General features: G+C 35.5%; 2 protein-coding genes across 5 annotated transcripts in view; both read left to right on the top strand.

Moving 5' to 3' along the window:
* The first annotated feature begins 949 nt into the window (after window positions 1–949).
* On the top strand, window positions 950–10,242 carry arfip2a (ADP-ribosylation factor interacting protein 2a). Of its 4 annotated transcripts, XM_016568495.1 has the most exons (11): window positions 950–1,202; window positions 2,759–2,863; window positions 3,185–3,241; window positions 4,104–4,212; window positions 4,332–4,394; window positions 6,225–6,305; window positions 6,620–6,735; window positions 7,310–7,531; window positions 7,919–8,076; window positions 9,156–9,330; window positions 9,415–10,242. In XM_016568495.1, exons 2-11 carry the CDS (start codon window positions 2,768–2,770, stop codon window positions 9,568–9,570), a joined length of 1,233 nt encoding a protein of 410 aa, XP_016423981.1. In that variant the 5' UTR covers window positions 950–1,202; window positions 2,759–2,767; the 3' UTR covers window positions 9,571–10,242. The 4 variants fall into 4 exon arrangements, with proteins under 4 accessions (XP_016423981.1, XP_016423988.1, XP_016424003.1 ...); XM_016568502.1 differs by lacking the exon at window positions 3,185–3,241 and having other exon boundaries at window positions 953–1,202; window positions 9,415–10,241; XM_016568509.1 differs by lacking the exon at window positions 4,332–4,394 and having other exon boundaries at window positions 955–1,202; window positions 9,415–10,240.
* Window positions 10,243–10,723: 481 nt separating this feature from the next.
* fhdc4 (FH2 domain containing 4) overlaps window positions 10,724–19,770 on the top strand; it is a 12,627-nt gene continuing 3,580 nt past the window's right edge. The window contains exons 1-11 of the mRNA XM_016568484.1: window positions 10,724–10,885; window positions 11,480–11,842; window positions 13,343–13,404; window positions 14,620–14,722; window positions 14,907–14,992; window positions 15,219–15,319; window positions 15,764–15,834; window positions 15,980–16,087; window positions 16,188–16,258; window positions 16,990–17,107; window positions 18,432–18,596. Coding sequence (XP_016423970.1) covers window positions 11,519–11,842; window positions 13,343–13,404; window positions 14,620–14,722; window positions 14,907–14,992; window positions 15,219–15,319; window positions 15,764–15,834; window positions 15,980–16,087; window positions 16,188–16,258; window positions 16,990–17,107; window positions 18,432–18,596 — 1,209 coding nt within the window. The 5' untranslated portion in view covers window positions 10,724–10,885; window positions 11,480–11,518. The remainder of the gene's footprint in view (window positions 10,886–11,479; window positions 11,843–13,342; window positions 13,405–14,619; window positions 14,723–14,906; window positions 14,993–15,218; window positions 15,320–15,763; window positions 15,835–15,979; window positions 16,088–16,187; window positions 16,259–16,989; window positions 17,108–18,431; window positions 18,597–19,770) is intronic.

The raw sequence follows: 19,770 nt of genomic DNA, 5'->3' as shown, positions 1-19,770 counted from the left end.
ATATATATATATTGAATTTATAAATGTGTATGTACATATACAGTATATATGTATGTGTGTGTGGTTGTAACACATATATGTAGTTGTTTTTTTGGTGTTTGGCTTAGTGTTATGTTAGAATCATTATTATACTCTTATACCTTTTGTTCTTTAATATTTTTAATTGTTTTTAGCTTTATCGTTTGTTTTTCATTTAAATGTTAGGTTTTGAAATTTTGTTGTATGCATTTGTCATTTTTATTTAATCTCTTTATTTTTAAAATGTTTGGTAGTAGGTAGTATTTATAAAGTTTTAGCTTTTAGTTTTGGATCGGTTTTTAGTTGTTTTAATACTACAATTGATTGCTTATGTTGTCCTCATTTGTAAGTCGCTTTGGATAAAAGCATCTAATAAATGACTAAAAAAAATAATAAAATAAATGTAGATCTTCACTCTTTATTAAAGGAGACACATGCTACATGCATAGACTAAAATGAATGCATATACTTTAGTTTTCTTGTGAAAAAAAAAATCTGGCTTTGTTGGCCCAGTGCAGAAAAGCGCAATCAAATGTAAAGCTGTAACAACATAAAAAAAAGTCGGGTACCTAAAAATGTGCTTCATGTGATGCTATATAAATTAACAGGTAAATAAATAAATAGTACAAAAGAACAATACATCAATATATGTAACGCATGTGTATAGGCATACATATTATTTTGCACAAGTATTGAGAGAGAATGCTTTCAGTAAGTTACAGCAGTAATGGGTTCATTAACAACAACAACTAGCGCTATTCACCAGAGCCCTGCCAAAATGATGCTTACATTTCTGAAGTAATACCGACACCTTCTGGTCATACTGAGTACAGCAGAAAACCTCTATTAATCACAAGGCTACGTTATCACATTTAACCTTTGCACAAATTATTATTTCTATTTGGATTGTATTTTGTGTGAGAATGAATAAAAGTACTGCTGTTTATTCCAAAGTAACGCGGCGACGCTACAGTTACCCTGAAGAATGTCACGTCGTCACTTCCGTTTGGAGAGAACGGAGAGGATTTGCGTTACCGAGCGACCAAGAGGATTGTCAGAGGAGCCTGTGGAGATTATTTGCCCTCCAGACATCCATTAAAAACACACACAAATAGCATTTTCATCATGGAATAATCTTAAATGCGGTGCGGGCGGTTCGGTTCAGCGGTTGAGACGGCAAACAGGTAAGTAAAGCTGCAGCAGATGGATCGCGTAGGTCAAGCATCCTCTCTTCTGTCCCGATGTGACACGTAGCTGCGCAGCCTGACCTGCTCCGGCCGAATCGCGTCATGGCGTCTGTTCACACTGACTGTAGTATTGAGTATAATCCATTCCGACCCCTTTGGTTCAGGACACAATTTCAACCGATGCCTACAATATAATTTGCTTGTCTGTTTTTGCATGGGTCCTGCTTAACGGCTGGCCTATAGCATGCAATGTATAATATTGATTTTATGATAGGACGTCCTTTGTGCGTCCGGTATTGTGAATTTATTTATCACTTCTTTATTTATACGTATATATTACAGCGCACAATGTTTCGTTAAAGCCTTTTACTATAGTATTCATGTGGTATTAGACGACAGAGTTTTTTTTACTACGTGTATGAAGAATACAACCGGTAATTGTAATGTATTATTGTGGTCTATCTATCTATCTATCTATCTATCTATCTGTCAGACGTCTGTCTGTCTGTCTGTCTGTCTTTCTTTCTTTTTTTTATCTGTCTATATCTATCTTTCTGTTTATCCATTTTCATCTATCTATCTATCTATCTATCTATCTATCTGTCTATCTGTCTGTCTGTATGTCTTTCTTTCTTTTTATCTGTCTATATCTATCTTTCTGTTTATCCATTTTTATCTGTCTGTGTCTGTCTGTCTGTCTGTCTGTCTGTCTGTCTGTCTGTCTGTCTGTCTGTCTGTCTGTCTGTCTTTCTTTCTATCTGTCTATCTGTCTATATCTATCTTTCTGTTTATCCATTTTCATCTATCTGTCTGTCTGTCTGTCTGTCTTTCTTTCTTTTCTCTCTATATCTATCTTTGTTTATCCATTTTCATCTATCTATCTATCTGTCTGTCTGTCTGTCTGTCTGTCTGTCTGTCTTTCTTTCTTTCTTTCTTTTCTCTCTATATCTATCTTTCTGTTTATCCATTTTCATCTATCTATCTGTCTATCTATCTGTCTGTCTGTCTGTCTTTCTTTCTTTCTTTCTTTCTTTTCTCTCTATATCTATCTTTCTGTTTATCCATTTTCATCTATCTATCTATCTATCTATCTATCTATCTGTCTGTCTGTCTGTCTGTCTGTATGTCTGTCTTTTTATCTCTCTATATCTATCTTTCTGTTTATATCTATCTATCTATCTATCTATCTATCTATCTATCTGTCTGTCTGTCTGTCTGTCTGTATGTCTGTCTTTTTATCTGTCTATATCTATCTTTCTGTTTATCCATTTTCATCTATCTATCTATCTATCTATCTGTCTGTCTGTCTGTCTGTATGTCTGTCTTTTTATCTGTCTATATCTATCTTTCTGTTTATCCATTTTCATCTATCTATCTATCTATCTATCTGTCTGTCTGTCTGTCTGTCTGTCTGTCTTTTTATCTGTCTATATCTATCTTTCTGTTTATCCATTTTCATTTATCTATCTATCTATCTATCTATCTATGTCCGTCCGTCCGTCCGTGTGTCTGTAGTTCTGTCGTTCTCATCTGCAATGTGTCTTTTCTTGTAGATATTCATCATGACAGATAGTATTTTGAGCAAAGCCGCCACTATGGAAATCCCCATCAACAGCAATGGGGACAGCAGGACGGCTGAGGATGACAGTCTTGAGCAGGTGTGTATCCACTGTCCATCAAACCTAATGAGGAAAATGAGCATCCTATTTTCAGGCCTGCCATTCAGTTATGCCATGAACCACATCTGAATGTGATGTGACATCCTGTTCCTGTGGATATCGTGTGGCAGGCTCTGAGAGGCCTTGAACAGTTGACTTAATCACACATTAATGAGCTGTTGTAAATATAGAAACTGTTAATTTAAGTCGTGTGGCCCGGTTGTTTTCGGTTATTTCAGCACATGTTTGTCTTCTGTACGTATCTGTCTCACCATCTGTTTTTGACACTGTCTTCACATTTTATGTTTCTTCATGTCACAGGGTGCACAGATTGGTGGGAGCTTAGATGAAATTGTAGGCACACTGCCAGTGGCCATGGTGAGGGAGAGTTTGTGGGTGTCCCTGTATGTTGGAGCCCCATTCCCTTTGATTTAGTGTGGTTGATGGTTTGCATAGTTGCACACATAGTAGTCATTGACTTATCATGGGTGTTTACTGGAACAGACAAGTCAAGCAGAGACATGGAAAACAGTCATACAAATACAGTAGATCAATTTGCATATGTTTTATTGTGACTGTTCCTAATAGGATTTCCCTTGAACTAAGAATGTCTAGTTAATTGATAGATTTCTCAGCCAGCTTTTTGAATTGACACATTTTTAAAGGTTTTGAGAAGGCAAGGCTTTAATATTGATATAAGTTTGTATTTTTAAGTAGAAATAAGCTTTTAGTCTAGTATATAAACACAATATATAAAGGGTTTTTAAATTTAGTCTAGTATATAAACACAATATATAAAGGGTTTTTAAAGGATAATTTAGAATTTTGTGTGCTTATTTCTTCTTGTCATCATCCCAGTCTTCTAATTGTTGATTAAAACGAAAACTTTACAAAATAATTTTTGGTAAATGAAAAAGATTACATTAAATGTAATTATTAGATAAATATTATGGAAGTTTTAGTTGAATGCTGAAATTACTTTTAACAAAAAAGCTAATCAGGAATATAAAAAAATGACAAAGCAAAATTAAAATGAAAACTGAAAATACAAACAAACTCCAATATATTAATAAACATTACAATAGTATATAAATAGTACCAATATAACACTGCTCCATCCTCACTTTTGATACCCATTTGTGTTTTCTCCACCTAACGTGCCCAGTTTGTGGTAAATGTGTTTTTTGTCTCTTTGCTAGAGATTGTTATATTCTGTGATATTAAATCCCATCATATTCAGGACTTGCAGCAGGTGATGGTGTCTGGACCAAACCTGAATGAAACCAGCATTGTGTCTGGAGGCTACGGAGGGGCAGCAGAGGGCATCATACCCACCAGTTCCATCAAAGGTAAAGAGCACCTGAATAACTCAAGTGTCCGATTCTGATTCTGCATCGGATTTGATGCAGCATCTAAGTCATGTGCCTGGCAAGGTTCAGCTTACATCTTTGCTGACGTATATGTTTAGGACCATCTATACGTTTCAACCCGGAGTATTTTGACAGAAGATGTGGCAACGCGCCCAAACCAGGTGTCTGTGTACTGTATATGCATGCTAACTTGACAGAAGTTCTTATTTTAGAATCTTTGTCCCTACAGCTTCCTCTCTCTCCCGTGGTGTAAAATGTGTTTGTCAGCATTTTAACAGCAAACGTTTGGCTTTTTTCTACAGGGTGCTGAGGACAGTCGCATGGTGGATGCATGTTTGCTTATGCAACATAAACCTCTTGTTTGTTTGTTTGTTTTAAATTGACTGTAGACATGTTTTTAACAAAAATGTTTGTGAGCTGATATATTTGAAATGTGGAATGCACAATAATTCCTTTAATGGTGTTTCTTTATGCTTAATAACATGACTGGCCTTAACACATTAACACGGCACTAATAGGCATGCCAGAATACAAACCTAACTGACGCAGTCAGTGGCGGTCCAGGAGGAATTTTTTTTTTTATTATATAAATTTATTTTTTATGTTGTGTCATTTCAATAACCATTCTGATTGGTCTATTTATTAGAAGAGCCTTTATGTTGTTATTGTCCTCTGAAATTTGTGAAGTAATTAAAACAATTAAGTTGAAACTAAAGTGACTTAGTCAAGTCAAGTCAAGTCACCTTTATTTATATAGCTCTTTTAACAATACAGATTGTGCCAAATCAACTGAACAGCATTAATTAGGAAAATAGTGTGTCAATAATGCAAAATGACAATAGTAAACACTAATTTTTCAGTTAAAGGCAGTTCATCATTGAATTCAGTGATGTCATCATCCAGCTCAGTTCAGTTTAAATAGTATCTTTGCAATCATTTGCAATCAAGTCAACGATATCGCTGGAAATGAAGTGTCCCCAACTAAGCAAGCCAGAGGCGACAGCGGCAAGGAACCAAAACTCCATCGGTGACAGAATGGAGAAAAAACCTTGGGAGAAACCAGGCTCAGTCGGGGGGCCAGTTCTCCTCTGGCCAGACAAAACCAGCAGTTCAATTTCAGGCTGCAGCAAAGTCACATTGTGCAGAGGAATCATCTGGTTCCTGTGGTCTTGTCCCGGTGGTTGTCTGAGACAAGGTCTTTACAGGGGATCTGTATCTGGGGCTCATCTAGTTGTCCTGGTCTCCGCTGTCTACTTAATATATTGAAAATTGACAGCAAGAGTAAGTTGTCATTTTCTAAACATGTGACACTGATAACTGGAGTAATGACTGCTGAAGATTCAGTTTTACCAACCCAGGAATAAATGACATTTTAAAATATATTAAAATAGAAAAGAGTTATTTTAAATTTAAATAATATTCAACAATAGAACAGTTTTTACTGTATTTTTGATCAAATAAATGCAGCCTCAGTGAGCATAAGAAACTTTGAAAAAACATTGAAAGAATCTTGCCAACCAATGGGAGTTTGTATATACTGTATTCATTTTAATTGCCGCAATTTATTAACACATTTATGCTGACCATCACTGTACAAAGTCAGTCTTTTAGCAGCAGTCTTGTTTTCGTTTTCATCCTCTACTTCCAACTTTTATCTCTTTTGGTCACCTTGTCCTTAATAAAACGTTTCCTTTTAAGCATCCACTGTTCATTTTTGATAAAACATCATAATGGTTCATGCATACATCATAATCACCAATATTATTATTGTCTGATACATTTTGATTATTCAATCTATGAAATCATTATGCATTTGATTATGTTTACTAAAATCTCCACTACAGAATAATCATCGTCCCACCCAGTTCATGTGCATTACTCATCCATATTACTACAAAGCACTAAATATTGTAATTTCCCTAATGGCCTTTCACTTAAACTAACCCTCCATCCCATTCCTCCACCCGTCCACTGTTATTCATTCATTTCAGACATCCGCTCCAAATCCAGGGGCATCACTCCCAGCCATTCAGCTGCCAGTCGGATAGCAAACCAGCCAGGACATTACCCAGGTATCTCAGGGCCTCCTCACTGCCTCCTGTCACTGCCCATAATTATCAGTCATTACTCATTTACTGTCATCACACCTTTTATTCTTGTCCCTATTCATTTTTCAGTCTCAGGAATAAAAGATGATTGGTTATACACCGAATTTTGAAGTCTCTACTTTGATAATGGTCCATTACATGAGATGACTATAAAGTCAGTGTTGTGACCTTTATAGACACAACTGGGTTGTGATATTCAAAACCAGAATGAAATTATATTGTGTATTTTGGTATGGTGCCCTATTTATAATAAAAGTACCTACATTTTGTACTCTCAGCTCCCAGTATGCACCACAGCAACAGCAACCCATCCATGATGTCAGAGGAGGCCACAAGAGGAGTAGCTGTAGAGAAATTTGACAGCATGAAAAAGTGGAGCATTAACACGTACAAGGTACAGTAGTTTCATGTTTTTAAAAGAAATCTCATGTTCACCAAGGCTGAATTTATTTATTCAAAAATACAGTAAAAAACAGTAATATTGTGGAATGTTATTACAATTTTAAATAACTGTTTTTGTTTTGTTTTTTACTTTAACAGATTTTAAAATGTATATATTGCTGTTATGACAAAACTGAATATTCAGAATCATTACTCCAGTCTTCAGTGTCACATGATCCTTCAGAAATCATTCTAATATGCTGATTTGGTGCTCAGGAAACATTTATTATTATCAATGTTGAAAACAATTGTGCTGCGCTTTATATTTTTAGGAAATTGTGATACATTTAGGATTCTTTATTGACCAGAAAATATATAAAAATAGACAATTTTGTATCATTATAAATGTCTTTACTGTCACCTTTGAGCAATCGAACTTATCCTTGCTTCATAAAAGTATTCATTTATTTTAATATTTTTTTAATCTTACCACAAGTATTTTTTTTATTATATCTGTAGTTATTTAGGCTTTATAAAAATAATCTGTGTAGGGATTCATATGTATCTTGCCTTCCTTTCTTTACCAGTGCACAAAACAGATGTTTTCGGAGCGCTTCGGTCGTGGCTCAAAGACGGTGGACCTGGAGCTTGAGGCTCAGATTGATGTGCTACGAGAGACTAAGATGAAATACGAGTGTATTCTGAGACTAGCACGTGAGCTCACCAGCCACTTCAACAACATGGTGCAGACTCAGCAGGCTCTTGGAGACACCTTTGCTGATCTTAGCCAGAAATCTCCAGAATTGCAGGTACTAATAATTTTTTTGCCGTTTGGTTACATATCGCCACTGAATCTTAACATAGTGTCCCATTTTTAATGGTTTTTGCAAACGAAAGAATTACCAGCACTTTTTTGCCTTATAGACAGTTCGGTAAGACGAAAAAGACATACTGTCCAAAACAGTATCTTGTATTGTATATTTATATTTATATTGATATTTATATCTAGAGTAGATTTTGCTTTCATTACATTGCAGCTTACATATATACATACATAAACATTTTTCTCAAAATTTGTGAAAATTTTTGTTTCCACAAGATTTTAATATAACACGAATATGCCTTTACTCTATTTGATGGTTTAATAGCTGTATAAATAACGTTATCCTCAACTTTAACTTTTTTAACTTTTCCAGGATGAGTTTGGCTATAATGCAGAGACACAAAGACTGCTATGCAAGAATGGAGAGACGCTCCTGGGTGCCATCAATTTCTTTGTGTCCAGCATTAATACATTAGTCAACAAAACCATGGAGGACACACTCATGACCATCAATATATATGAGAATGCAAGGTATCAAAAGTTTGATATTAAAAAATTCTGCAAATTAATTACATGATATACAGATTGATTAATCAAATTAACATATACATTCTCACACAAATATGTTTTATTTTTTTATTTGATCTGATTTGATTTTTTTTTTTTTTATCAATCTGTACATCATGTAATTAATTGCTAAGATAAGAACCCCCCAAATGAGGATGGATCAAAAACTTTTTACATTTATTGCAGAACACAAGTATATAATTGAATATACATTACAAAAAAGGGCTTTAGAAGTTAATGTATTGGTTTATTTCAGTTTCATTTAACATAAGCGTATCACTAGAATTTGTTTTGCAACTGAGTTTGTCAATCTGTCTGAAGTCGGCATTTACACACAACACTTTCTGGCAATCACTTTTGCGTCATGTCTTGTTCATTTTTTTTTTTCCACAACATGAATCATAAGAATCACATTTTTGGTCCACACAATGGAAGTAAATGGTAACCAAAAGAGCTTGTGATTCTTCAGAATATCCTCTTTTGAAAGTGAAAGTGACGTGACATGTGGCCAAGTATGGTTACCCATACTAGGAATTAGTGCTCTGCATTTATCCCATCCTAAGTGCAGTGAACACACAGCAGTGAACACACACACACACACACCGTGAACACACACCCGGAGCAGTGGGCAGCCATTTATGCTGCGGTGCCCGGGGAGCAGTTGGGGTTCGGTGCCTTGCTCAAGGGCACCTCAGTCGTGGTATTGAAGGTGGAAGAGAGCGCTGTACATTCCCCCCACCTACAATTCCTGCTGGACCTGAGACTCGAACTCGCAACCTTTGGGTTACGAGTCCGACTCTCTAACCATTAGGCCACGACTTCCCCGATTTTATGTTCCCCAGCAGAAAAAGTCATACAAGTTTGGAACAATTCAGCGAGTAAATGACAGAATTTTCTTTTTCACAGCATGTTAATCTGACAGCTCTAATTATGATATCAAGGGATTTGCAGCCTGTACATCAAGGAGAATTTCTTTTTTTATCCTAGGATTAGTTATATAGGTTTATTGAACCAGCTTATACTAATGAGTACTGATGTTTCAGACTGGAATTCGATGCCTATAGAACCGACCTGGAGGAGTTGAGCGCGGGTCCGCGGGACGCTGCAGCCATGGTGTGCATTGAGATAGCTCAACAGCAGTACCAAATCCATAAAGACAAGTATGAACGACTGCACAGTGATGTCAGCATCAAGCTCAAGTTTTTGGAGGAGAATAAGGTACCATGTTGAAATCCATATTGTTCAACTTTTTTATTTCGTAAGTCACAAATATTACTCAGTTTTAATATTTTAACTTTCCAGGTAAAGGTGATGCACAAGCAGCTCCTACTGTTTCATAATGCTGTCTCTGCGTATTTTGCTGGAAACCAGCAGCAGCTGGAACAGACTCTCAGACAGTTCAATGTGAAATTGAAGCCACCAGGTTCTGACAAGCCGTCGTGGCTTGAGGAACAGTGATCACTTTGTCAATGTAAAGACACACTCAAACATGGAAACCCGAAAATGGATGGACGGGGATGTAAAAGTGATTCGTATGAATGATTAAGACAAAAGAAGTAGTTGTTTTTAAGTTGCCAAACCTTGGAAATATGCCCAGAAAGGCTTGAAATAAATATTAATTTTATCCAAATGGCTTATGGAAACTATCTGTGGTTACATTTTACAGCTGCCTTAACTATCTCCTATACATTCAAAGTAATATGTCGCAAAATTACAATACAAATCAATCACATAACTCACTTTCTGTAAAAACTTTAAAATTTTCTGAGGCATTCATAGTCATATTCACAAAACTGTTCCATATCCAGTGAGCACCTCGCAGGCCAGTTTATATACTTTGTTTTATCATAGAGTAGAGTCAAAAGGAATGAATGTTGTGCTTGTGTGTTTGTTTTTAACGTAAGGTTGTTTGAAAGAGGATTGGGTCATGGTAAAAGAATGAAAAAAAGAATGCTCACGGTATGTGTCATAAGAAGGTTAATAATAATATATTTATATTTATGTAAATTTGTGAAGTCCTATCTATGAAATTAAAACACATTTGAAAGCGATAGAATCTAATGAGTGAAATTTATCTTGCCTTATGTGTCTCTCTTACTTTTACTGCCACATGGCAGCCAGGCTTAGTTTCTGAGCAGCATCTTCAAACTTTGACTAGTTGACTAGCCTACATAAATTGATATTTAACTTGGTTTTAGTCAAGAAAATAAAAACTTCTCTGATTTGCTATGGGTTTCTTCTAAAATGTACAATATTTTACAAAAATTACTCATCACCCCTCGACATTAAAATACACGTAGACATTTCATTTAAAAAAAATGTCTGTAAAAATTCTGATTCTTTAATGAGGTAAGGTTTGAGGGATTTTATGGTTGGTTGTCTATTTTCCCCATTGAAACATTAACCCGTGTGAAACGGCCTTTACCCAAAGTAACTGTACAAGTAAACAGCCCAGCTTTCAGTTTCTAACGGTACTCGCGGTTATAATAAGTTGGGTGATTACCCATTTACATGGTACTTTCTGAAATTTGAATGACAGAGGGATTACGTCTGAAACAAGCGCTGACGAGTTCTGGGCGTGAGCTACAGGTAAGAGAGCAGATGATTGCAACATCACTCTTCCGCTGAACGGCTGGCTATGCAGTAACCAACAGTCCCGTGTGACAGTAACGTGGAGCATGTTTTTCCCGTTTGGAGTACATAGCCAAAGTAATTTCGGATAGTGTCAGACAGTAGTTTCTTTTGGGGGACGTCTGGATACCTCTCAAAACGAGTAAGTTAATCATTTCTATGAATTCAAAATACAAAGCTACCAAGGTGTTACCATAAAATACAATGGACATGGACAATCAGGTTTTACCAAAAAGACCTTGGGCGATAAAGTCTTTTTTTCATGGAGTAGGTTATTATAATACTTTACAGTATCATATAAGCAGTTTTATATTGAAATGTATGTATAGGCCTGGAGTACAGAGTAGGCTACCATATTATTACCATCAGTGAACTGTGGTAAAAAAAAACAACAACAACCATGGTACTGAGAGAAGTTTTTAAGCTTTAAAAAGTTCCTGCAGATATTGTGGAGGAATTAACCTAACTATATATATATATATATATTCTATTAGTTATATATTTTTTATTTATACACTGACAGTCTTTGCATAAAAGAAAGAGGTCATGTAAACTTGAAAACCTGTATTTTCTATCATGGTTTTGTTAGTATGTTCTCACCAATGCTTATTACCTAGAGTTTCTTGGTTAACTTCCCTACACTAATTCTTCCGTTTTCAGCTGAAAGACAGCATATATTAACATATTGTAGACACACAGTTTCCATATGGTTTCTTTTTCTGGCTTTTCTTTAAAGGGATGATGCAGCAGAATCTTTGCAAGTGACATCAAAATCATGATACCACCACCGCCGCCGCCACCACCACCACCTAATGCCCCACCTCCTCCTCCTCCCCCCCCTGCCCTCTTCTCTGGTGCAGGCCCATTTACCAGAGGCCCAATGCGGGCCTCTAGAATGCGTAATTTCAATTGGGAGGCCATACCTAAGGACACTGTGCTTGGCAAACACAACATATGGACGGCTGAGAAGAACAGTGAGTTTGAGTTGGACACCAAACGTATGGAGGAGTTATTCAGCCGCAATGATCAGAAGCAGATCCAGGCCACAAACCGCCGCAGTGTACGCCAGTCCCCGAGCAATGCCTCAGGACCCGAAATGGTGAGTTCAGGTAGAATGTGCCAGAAAAGTTGTTCTGTACCTGCAGGCTTACAGTAAGTGGGTGTTTCCAGACTCATTTCATCAGAGAGATTTGCATATGCTTACATCAAGCTTGTCACTGGGGTAGGGTCAGTGACTGTCCCAGGCAGTCTGTAATAGAGATGACTTTTGGTTAGTTGTAACCTCACTTAATTTCTGTTTATTTTGGCCTTTATAATTGTCCCTGTAGTAATGATTACAGAGCTGAAGGTGATTCAAGCTTCATATATTTTCATGCTGCATGCAGGAGGTGTCATAATAGCTAATTTTGCATAAACCGTTTCTTTATGGTCATTTATCTTTCACATAGTGTACTGCAGATTATTACTAAAGCTAATTCTACATGATCTAACCCTTTAGTTTTTTTGTGTAAACCAATGGATTTAGTTTGATTCAGTGATGTTAAATTATCATTTTGACTTAAATAAAATCTATAAAATAATTTTTTTATTGTTTTACCTAAAATAATCTTTTGACATTAATAAATGCTATTAATTTATTTTAACATTAAATGTTTTTTAAAATTAATTAATTAATTAATTATAATAAAATTGCACGTTATCACTTTTTATAGTGTAAATTATGCATGCTATTGTGGATCAATTACTATTTTTGTCATAATCTCTCTCTTCTTTGGTAAGTTTAGTATATTGCATAATAATTTCAGCAAAAGGTGGCTAGGTTATGACATTTTGTCAGAGAACATCTATTTATAAACTGGCTTTACTTCTGCCTCACATGATACAGAACTAATTGGTAACTACTGCTAAAATCAGGTAGATAAAGAAAATGAGAAGTTTACTAAAAGGAAATTTAAATAACAGTGATTTCAAATTAGGACTGCCGTGTTTTCCAGAAAAATCCCATGTGATTGTTTCTCAGCATGTTGCTTGGAAAGATTTGACATATTTTAGTGTCGTAATCATGATTTGTCATGCTGTGGCCCACAGCCAGAAAAAAAACATCCTAGTTACTAGATTTGATGTAACTTTCTCTTGCAAATAATGCTTAGAGTCATTCAAAAGACAATGATGTGGCATTTATAGACGCCACTCGACTATGTTTGTCCTTTGATCTGAACTCTCTTTAAAGGTGGAGTGGTTTCTTCTTTTCTGTAAGTGTTTACATAAGGTGGACTCCACCGATATTGAATAGCTTTCAGTTCAAAAACACTGTGATGCAGAACATCTAATTTTACAACCATTGAATCACATCATCACAACGTTCCGGTGATTATTCTTAATGCAAGAAATTAATAGGCAGGGTTGTTGGTATTCATAAATCATCATTAGTTTTTCATAGTTCATAAATGATGAAAAACTTTAGGGTGGAGTAAATACTTAGTACAATCTGTTTACATTTATGTTAATGATGTAATATACATAAAAAAAACAATTGGTCTGAAAGCTGTCTTTGTCATCCATTATTCATACAGTATAATGGCTTTTTTTCCTTTGCCAGGTGACCATCCTCAACTCCAAGAAGAACATGAATATTGGTATCTTCCTCAAGCTGTTCAAAAGGTGAGTGTATCACGAAGGTGTATTAAGAAAAGCTCTCCATTTCATCAGCAGATCCTAGGGTGGAAACGCGCAGTAGTCATACGATAGATTGCTCACATGTCTCTGCAAGCCAAATGAATTTTTTTCTGACAACATCAGGCAGTCCATATCTTTTCTACCAGAGTAAGAGTGAAGATAAGATGGGGTTTGCATTATTTACATCATCAGCGGTTCCCTTAATCATACAGTGTTTCTTCGCAGATATTGATTAGTTGATTGTGACAGTTTAACTGAATACATCAGCTTTTAGTGCTAGAGCTTGTGATACCAGTTTGGTGTGCTTGTGTGTATCTCTAAAAAAGCAAGAATGGGCTTGTCTAGTCCCGGTATGTTTTATGGTTGGCCAGGAAACGGAGATTAAGTGTATGTAGCAGTCAGAACAAGGTGAAGTATGAATCACAGTGTGGAAGTCCATATGTCGCCCACTTCCTCTATACTGTTCTTACGGATGTGCCACTTGTTTTGGAGAACAATGAACAAACTTCAATTAGAATTGAGTTTTTACAATGTTATCAGTCTACTTAAAGATGAAGTGTGTCTGTTCCACTAGGGGTGAAAGTATTGATTGATTTCATACAAGTTTCTCAGATATTCCCTGCAGCTGCCGTTGGATGGACAAACAGGTAGTTCCGCCCCCAAACTCACGCCATTGGTTGAGTCACTGTTGCTGTGTTGGGCCGCTCAAACAAACAGAGCAATGTTGACACGCCACAGAATAGCAGTGTTGACACTACTGGAAAATTAACCTACAAATATCTTAGTTGTCACTGCATGTCAAACTGGGATAGGAGAGAGTATTTTAAGTTAGAAAAATTAAACAATTAAAATAAATTATATTAAATTAAATTACATTTTTTATATGATGCATATAAATTTTTTTTATTTTATATTAAAATGTCAATAGTGTTTTTATTTTGTATTTTAAAACAGTATGATAATGTTTTATGCAGCTATTATAAGAAAAAAAATGTATGATGCATATTAAACGTTTATTTGATTTGATTCTATTTGATTTTATTTTTGCATAATGCATCTGCCTTCATAAGGAAGACTGGGGTTTAGTGATATTAGCAGAGATCCAATTCCATTCAATCTCTGAACAATCTGAGATTTTGTAACTCTTGAAATAGTCTGTGGAGGCCCTGATCTGTAATTCTACCACATCTTTCTCCACAGGTCAGTGAGTGGAATGATTGATGACGTTATCAACGGCAGAGGAGAAAGATTTGGTACTGGGAAACTGAAGGAGTTGTGCAAACTACTGCCAGAGGATGGAGAGGTGGGTGTAATATATGGATCAGGGCTTTAGTTACACTTGTTGAGCAATTCCAAGGCTTTGATAGTGTGACAATGGCACTTGAATATGCGTTTGTGTATTGTGTAATATGAATTGCAAACTGAACTTTCATTTGATTTGAACTGAAAGCTTACTGTAATGTATTGCATTTGCTTCATTTCATTAGGTGCGTCAGCTTCTTGATTTTAAAGGAGACTGTTCAACTCTCTCTGAGGCAGATCGGTTCATGGTACAACTTGTCAAAGTTCCTTGGTGGGTGTATACAGCCACAGAAAGACAAATACACTTACACAACTGTACACAGAGCACCTTCAATACTAAGCAATTTGCACAGTACAGCTCATGTTTTATCTCCGTGGCCAGGTATTGATTATCAATACAAGACAGTGGATTTGTAGGTCACTGCAAATTACTCTAAATGTGAGTGAACTTTAGATATACCATCATGATTATATTTCTTTGTTTGTTCTTCCTCTAGCTATGAGGAACGGTTGAACAGTTTAGTACTCAAAGAGGAATTCCCCCATTTTATGGATGAAGTGAATCACTCTATTGCAGTTATGACCTCTGCTGGACAAGGTATGATTGACATACGTTTGAAGCCGTCTACTATTACCTATAAGTCAACATGCCCTCTTCCCTTTTTTTTAAGCAGGGAAGTCACACCTTGTTTCTAGTTTTCAGTAATTGCTTATTATTAATATATATATATTTATAATTTAGAATTATTATATGTATCTGTCTATCTGTCTGTCTGTATGCATATATATATATATATATATATATATATACTTTAAATTTAATAATAAATTGTACTGACATTTCCTATGAAATTTTAACAGTTTACTTTTTACTTTCATACTGAATCTTCATCCTATTTATGTAATTCGCTAAGAGCATGACTAAGTTTGATTCCCAGGAAACATAAAAAAGTACAAAAACATGCTAATACTGTAGTACTTTGTTTATTAGTATTTGTGATTTATTTTATTTCACCGAACCCATGTATGAAATTATTTCCAGAGCTGCTGGAATGTGCTGATCTACATTCAGTCATTCGTCTGGTCTTGAAGACAGGGAACTACATGAACTCTGTGAGTATAATCATGCCACTGTATCTAGTGACGCTTGTTAACAATGATTAAAGTCGCTCAACCTCAAAACAGCATAATGCACAGCACATGTGAGTGTGTTTACATTGTCTTGAGATCCTAATCGTTCTGTCCTCACGTCCACCAGGGAGGGTACGCTGGCAGCGCGGTGGGATTCCGGATAATGTCGCTTCTCAAACTAGCAGATACCAAAGCCAACAAGCCTGGAATGAACCTCATGCACTATGTTGCGATGGTAGCTATGATGTTTAATATTATACTGTGATGCTAGAGCCACATAAGAAACACAGCTTTATTTCCATTTTAATTATTTTCTCATGTGTCTGTTACCACAGCAAGCCCAGAAGATTGATGCATCGCTGCTGAAGTTCCCAGAGCAGCTACAGCACATTGGAGATGCAGCAAGGTAGGCCACACATTGCTGTTTGAAAAAATACTGCACTTTTCTATAATTAATTTATTTTATGTTTTAAATTAATTGTAGCTGATTATAAAAACACACACATTACAAAAATCTGTTGATTAAGCTTTAACAATAAAACCAGTGTTATTTTAGTATGCTTTATATACAATTATGGTATTTATAATTTGAATAGCTTTTATTTTTATTTTTTAATTTTAAGTTTTAGTCATTTTGTTACAGTATGATCTTTTGTCATTTTTATTTGTTTTTGTTATTTTTAAAAATATTTCTCTTAAGCTTTAAAGTAAAATATTAATTATATATCAGTTTTAGTTGTAGAAATTTTAGTGCTTGCACTTCAATCTTTCACTTAGCTGCCAAAGCAACATTTCTAATTTTTTTAAGTTTTCATCTAATATTCATATATATTTTTCCAACTTTATAAAAAAAACCTTTTATATTTGTAGTTAACAATACTGATTTTAACAATAAAATGTATTATGTGAAATTCTAGGTACTGTAACTTATATGAAATTCTAGTACTCAGTAATTTCCTCTTGTATCTTGGGAGACAAGCAACATTATCAATTTGATATATTGAAGATAGAATCTCAATCTTGCTTTAGCAAAAGTCTTTCAATTGATCTGTTAAGCTCAACTTATTGTGCTCAATAGTAAATTGCACTGAAAATGCAAAAAAGAGTGAATTATTTTCTTTGTCTTCTGCAATACAGGATCCATAAGCAGGAAATCGAGTCTGATTTCCAAAAGGAAGTGAATAGAGTCCAGGTGGCAAAGCAGAATGCTAGTAAACAGCCAGATCTGGAAGAACAGATGAGGGATTTTCTGCAGGTGAGGCATTTTATATGCGTCACAAGCATGGCCGGACTTACCATTGGGCTTGAGTGGGCTGCAGCCCATGGGCCCCGCCTTGTAGGGGGCCCCGCCTTTGCCCGTTTACGTTTGTTTGATTTGTTCGTTATATGCCAGTCAGAATTCAGAAATTATTAGCCGCATTTCCACTGCGCACACAAGATCTAAACGGGCCAGCCGGGGCTACAGCTTACAACTACGACCTTCGAGGCCACAATGGGGTCATCAAAATGATTTTAAATAAAAAATAGCAATTTAATGAGTTTCTGTTTTTAGAACATAGCTATGCCTATGATATAGGACTTAGCCTATCACACAAACAAGAGTCCTGTTTTTTTTTCTCTAATATCTGCACGATCGCAAATGTACAATAAACAACAACTTACAGAGTAACTTTCAGACACAAAACCACAGAACCGCTGCATCTCTGAACAACAGTGTTTTGTTCCTTAGTGTTACACTGACCAGCAAATGATTCAATCCGGCTATAAGTTCAGTCGTTTGCAAAGTTAAATGAATCGGCTTTTTAAACGAATTGGTTGATTCAACTCACTCATTAAGTCACTTGCTGCCACCTACTGGCGGTTAAAGTTTCATATTTTAAGCTTATTTCATTTTTGCAATCATTTAATATTTCTACATTAAAATGTTATATTTAAACTTAACATTATGCACAGTCCATCTATGAATTTTGTTGATAGTGATTTCATTTGATTGTTTGATAGAGATTTCAATTGATTGTTAATAGCCAGCACGTCTTTTTATTCGATTGAGTTTATTAATTAAATAAGAACCTGACATAAGAGGACACAGATATGACAATTATTTTTATTTTATTTTATTTATTTTTGTTGCTCAAAGTTATTTCAGGGTTTTGATTTCTCAACTGAGAGAACACATCCTGTTTATTATATTATAATGAATATTTAATATTACATTTAAACTTTGACTATAGCCTAGACATGTTGCATATTAATTGTACTATTTATGAACCTCAAAGCATATGTTTGTGTATTTTGTGTTACTCCATAATGATGTTCTATTTGAGGGCATTTGTAGTGTAGGTATAGGGCCCAAACATAACCTCAAGCCCAGGGGCCCCCGCCCCCCTAAGTCCTGCCCTTGTCACAAGTCCTCCAGACCTGTTTAGTTTATCTCTAAATATGAGCATGCAAGTTTTTTGTCCAAAGTCGCTAGGTATTGTAACACACTATTGAGTATATTGACTATTGGTGTGCTGACACAAATGTTATTGTTAAATAAGAGTTTCTACAATTTAGCTTTTCTTTGTTCTTTTTTTTAGAATGCAGACACCAGGTTAAAGGAGACAGAGGCGGCCTTCAAAAACCTTTCTGCCGTGAGTGATTCGGTAGCAGAGTATTTCTGTGAGGATCCAACTCAGTTCAAACTAGAGGAGTGTTGCTCCATTTTCTACTCTTTCTGTGAGAAGTTCAAACGAGCGGTTCAGGTAATTGCACCATCTAAAGATGCATTCTGGGTACTCTAAGCAAACATTTTACATGTAAAATGTTTTTACACCTAAAGAAATAATAGTAATAGTATGTGTGAATTGATGTACTGAAATGATGTCTGAAATCTGAAATATTGAAAATATAGCTGGAAATGTTTTAGGATTGTGAAATTTTTCAAACAAAGAAGAACAAAGTTGTGCCATAAAATGAAGAAGAAATACAATATACACGACACTAAGTTTGGAAAGATTTTTTAAATACTTGGGTTCATTATGAAATTAACACTTAAAGGGATAGTTCACTCAAAAATGAAAATTGTGTCATTAATTACTCACCCTCATGTTCCAAACCCGTAAGACCTTCGTTCATCTTCGGAACACAAATTCTAAAAATGAAAATTGTATTAATTACTCACCCTCATGTTGTTCCAAACCCGTAAGACCTTCGTTCATCTTCGGAACACAAATTCTATTTGTGCTGGCTCCTGCGTCAGCAGCACCTCACGCATGTGTCGTGGTACTCTCATGAATGGTGGTGGAGACTGACACGGAAGAGAAGAAATTGTTGAATAAAGTCTTTTTTTTTTTTCTCTTTGCGCACAAAAATTATTCTCGTAGCTTCATAAAATTATGGTTGAAGAACTGATGTCACATGGGCTGTTTTAACAATGTTCTTACTACCTTTCTGGGCCTTAAATGTGTTAGTTGCATTGCTGTCTATGGAGGGTCAGAAAGCTCTTGGATTTGATCAAAAATATCTTAATTTGTGTTCCGAAGATGAACGAAGGTCTTACAGGTTTGGAATGACATGAGGGTGAGTAATTAATGACAGAATTTTCATTTTTAGGTGAATTATCTCTTTAAGCAAGAACATTAAATTGATCAGAAGTGGCATGTACAGGTACAGTGCCGTGAAAAGGTTTTTGCCCCCTTTCTGTTTTTTTTTATTTTTTGCATATTTGTCACACTTAAAAGATTCAGATCAAACAAATTTTAATATTACACAAAGATAACCCGAGTAAATACAAAATACAGTTTTGAAATTATTATTTCATTTATTAAGGGAAAAAAGCTGTCCAAACCTGCCTGTCACTGCGTGAAAAAGTATTTGCCCCTCCTCTTAAATCATGAAAGAACTGTGATTAACCACATTATTTTAGAAAGCTGAGTT

This window comes from Sinocyclocheilus rhinocerous, unplaced genomic scaffold (assembly GCF_001515625.1).
Source record: "Sinocyclocheilus rhinocerous isolate Xijiao unplaced genomic scaffold, SAMN03320098_v1.1 scaffold1965, whole genome shotgun sequence".
Classification (NCBI taxonomy): Eukaryota; Metazoa; Chordata; class Actinopteri; order Cypriniformes; family Cyprinidae; genus Sinocyclocheilus; species Sinocyclocheilus rhinocerous.
The sequence above is the reverse complement of the archived record's forward strand: the minus strand, read 5'-3'. Positions and strand labels throughout refer to the sequence as shown.

Bases quoted from the DNA above. Each gene is read 5' to 3' on its own strand.
- arfip2a (XM_016568495.1), top strand. From the start codon at position 2,768: ATGACAGATAGTATTTTGAGCAAAGCCGCCACTATGGAAATCCCCATC. The intron at 4,213-4,331 runs GTAAAGAGCACC...GTATATGTTTAG, and splicing joins ACCCACCAGTTCCATCAAAG to GACCATCTATACGTTTCAAC. The intron at 9,331-9,414 runs GTACCATGTTGA...TTAACTTTCCAG, and splicing joins AGTTTTTGGAGGAGAATAAG to GTAAAGGTGATGCACAAGCA.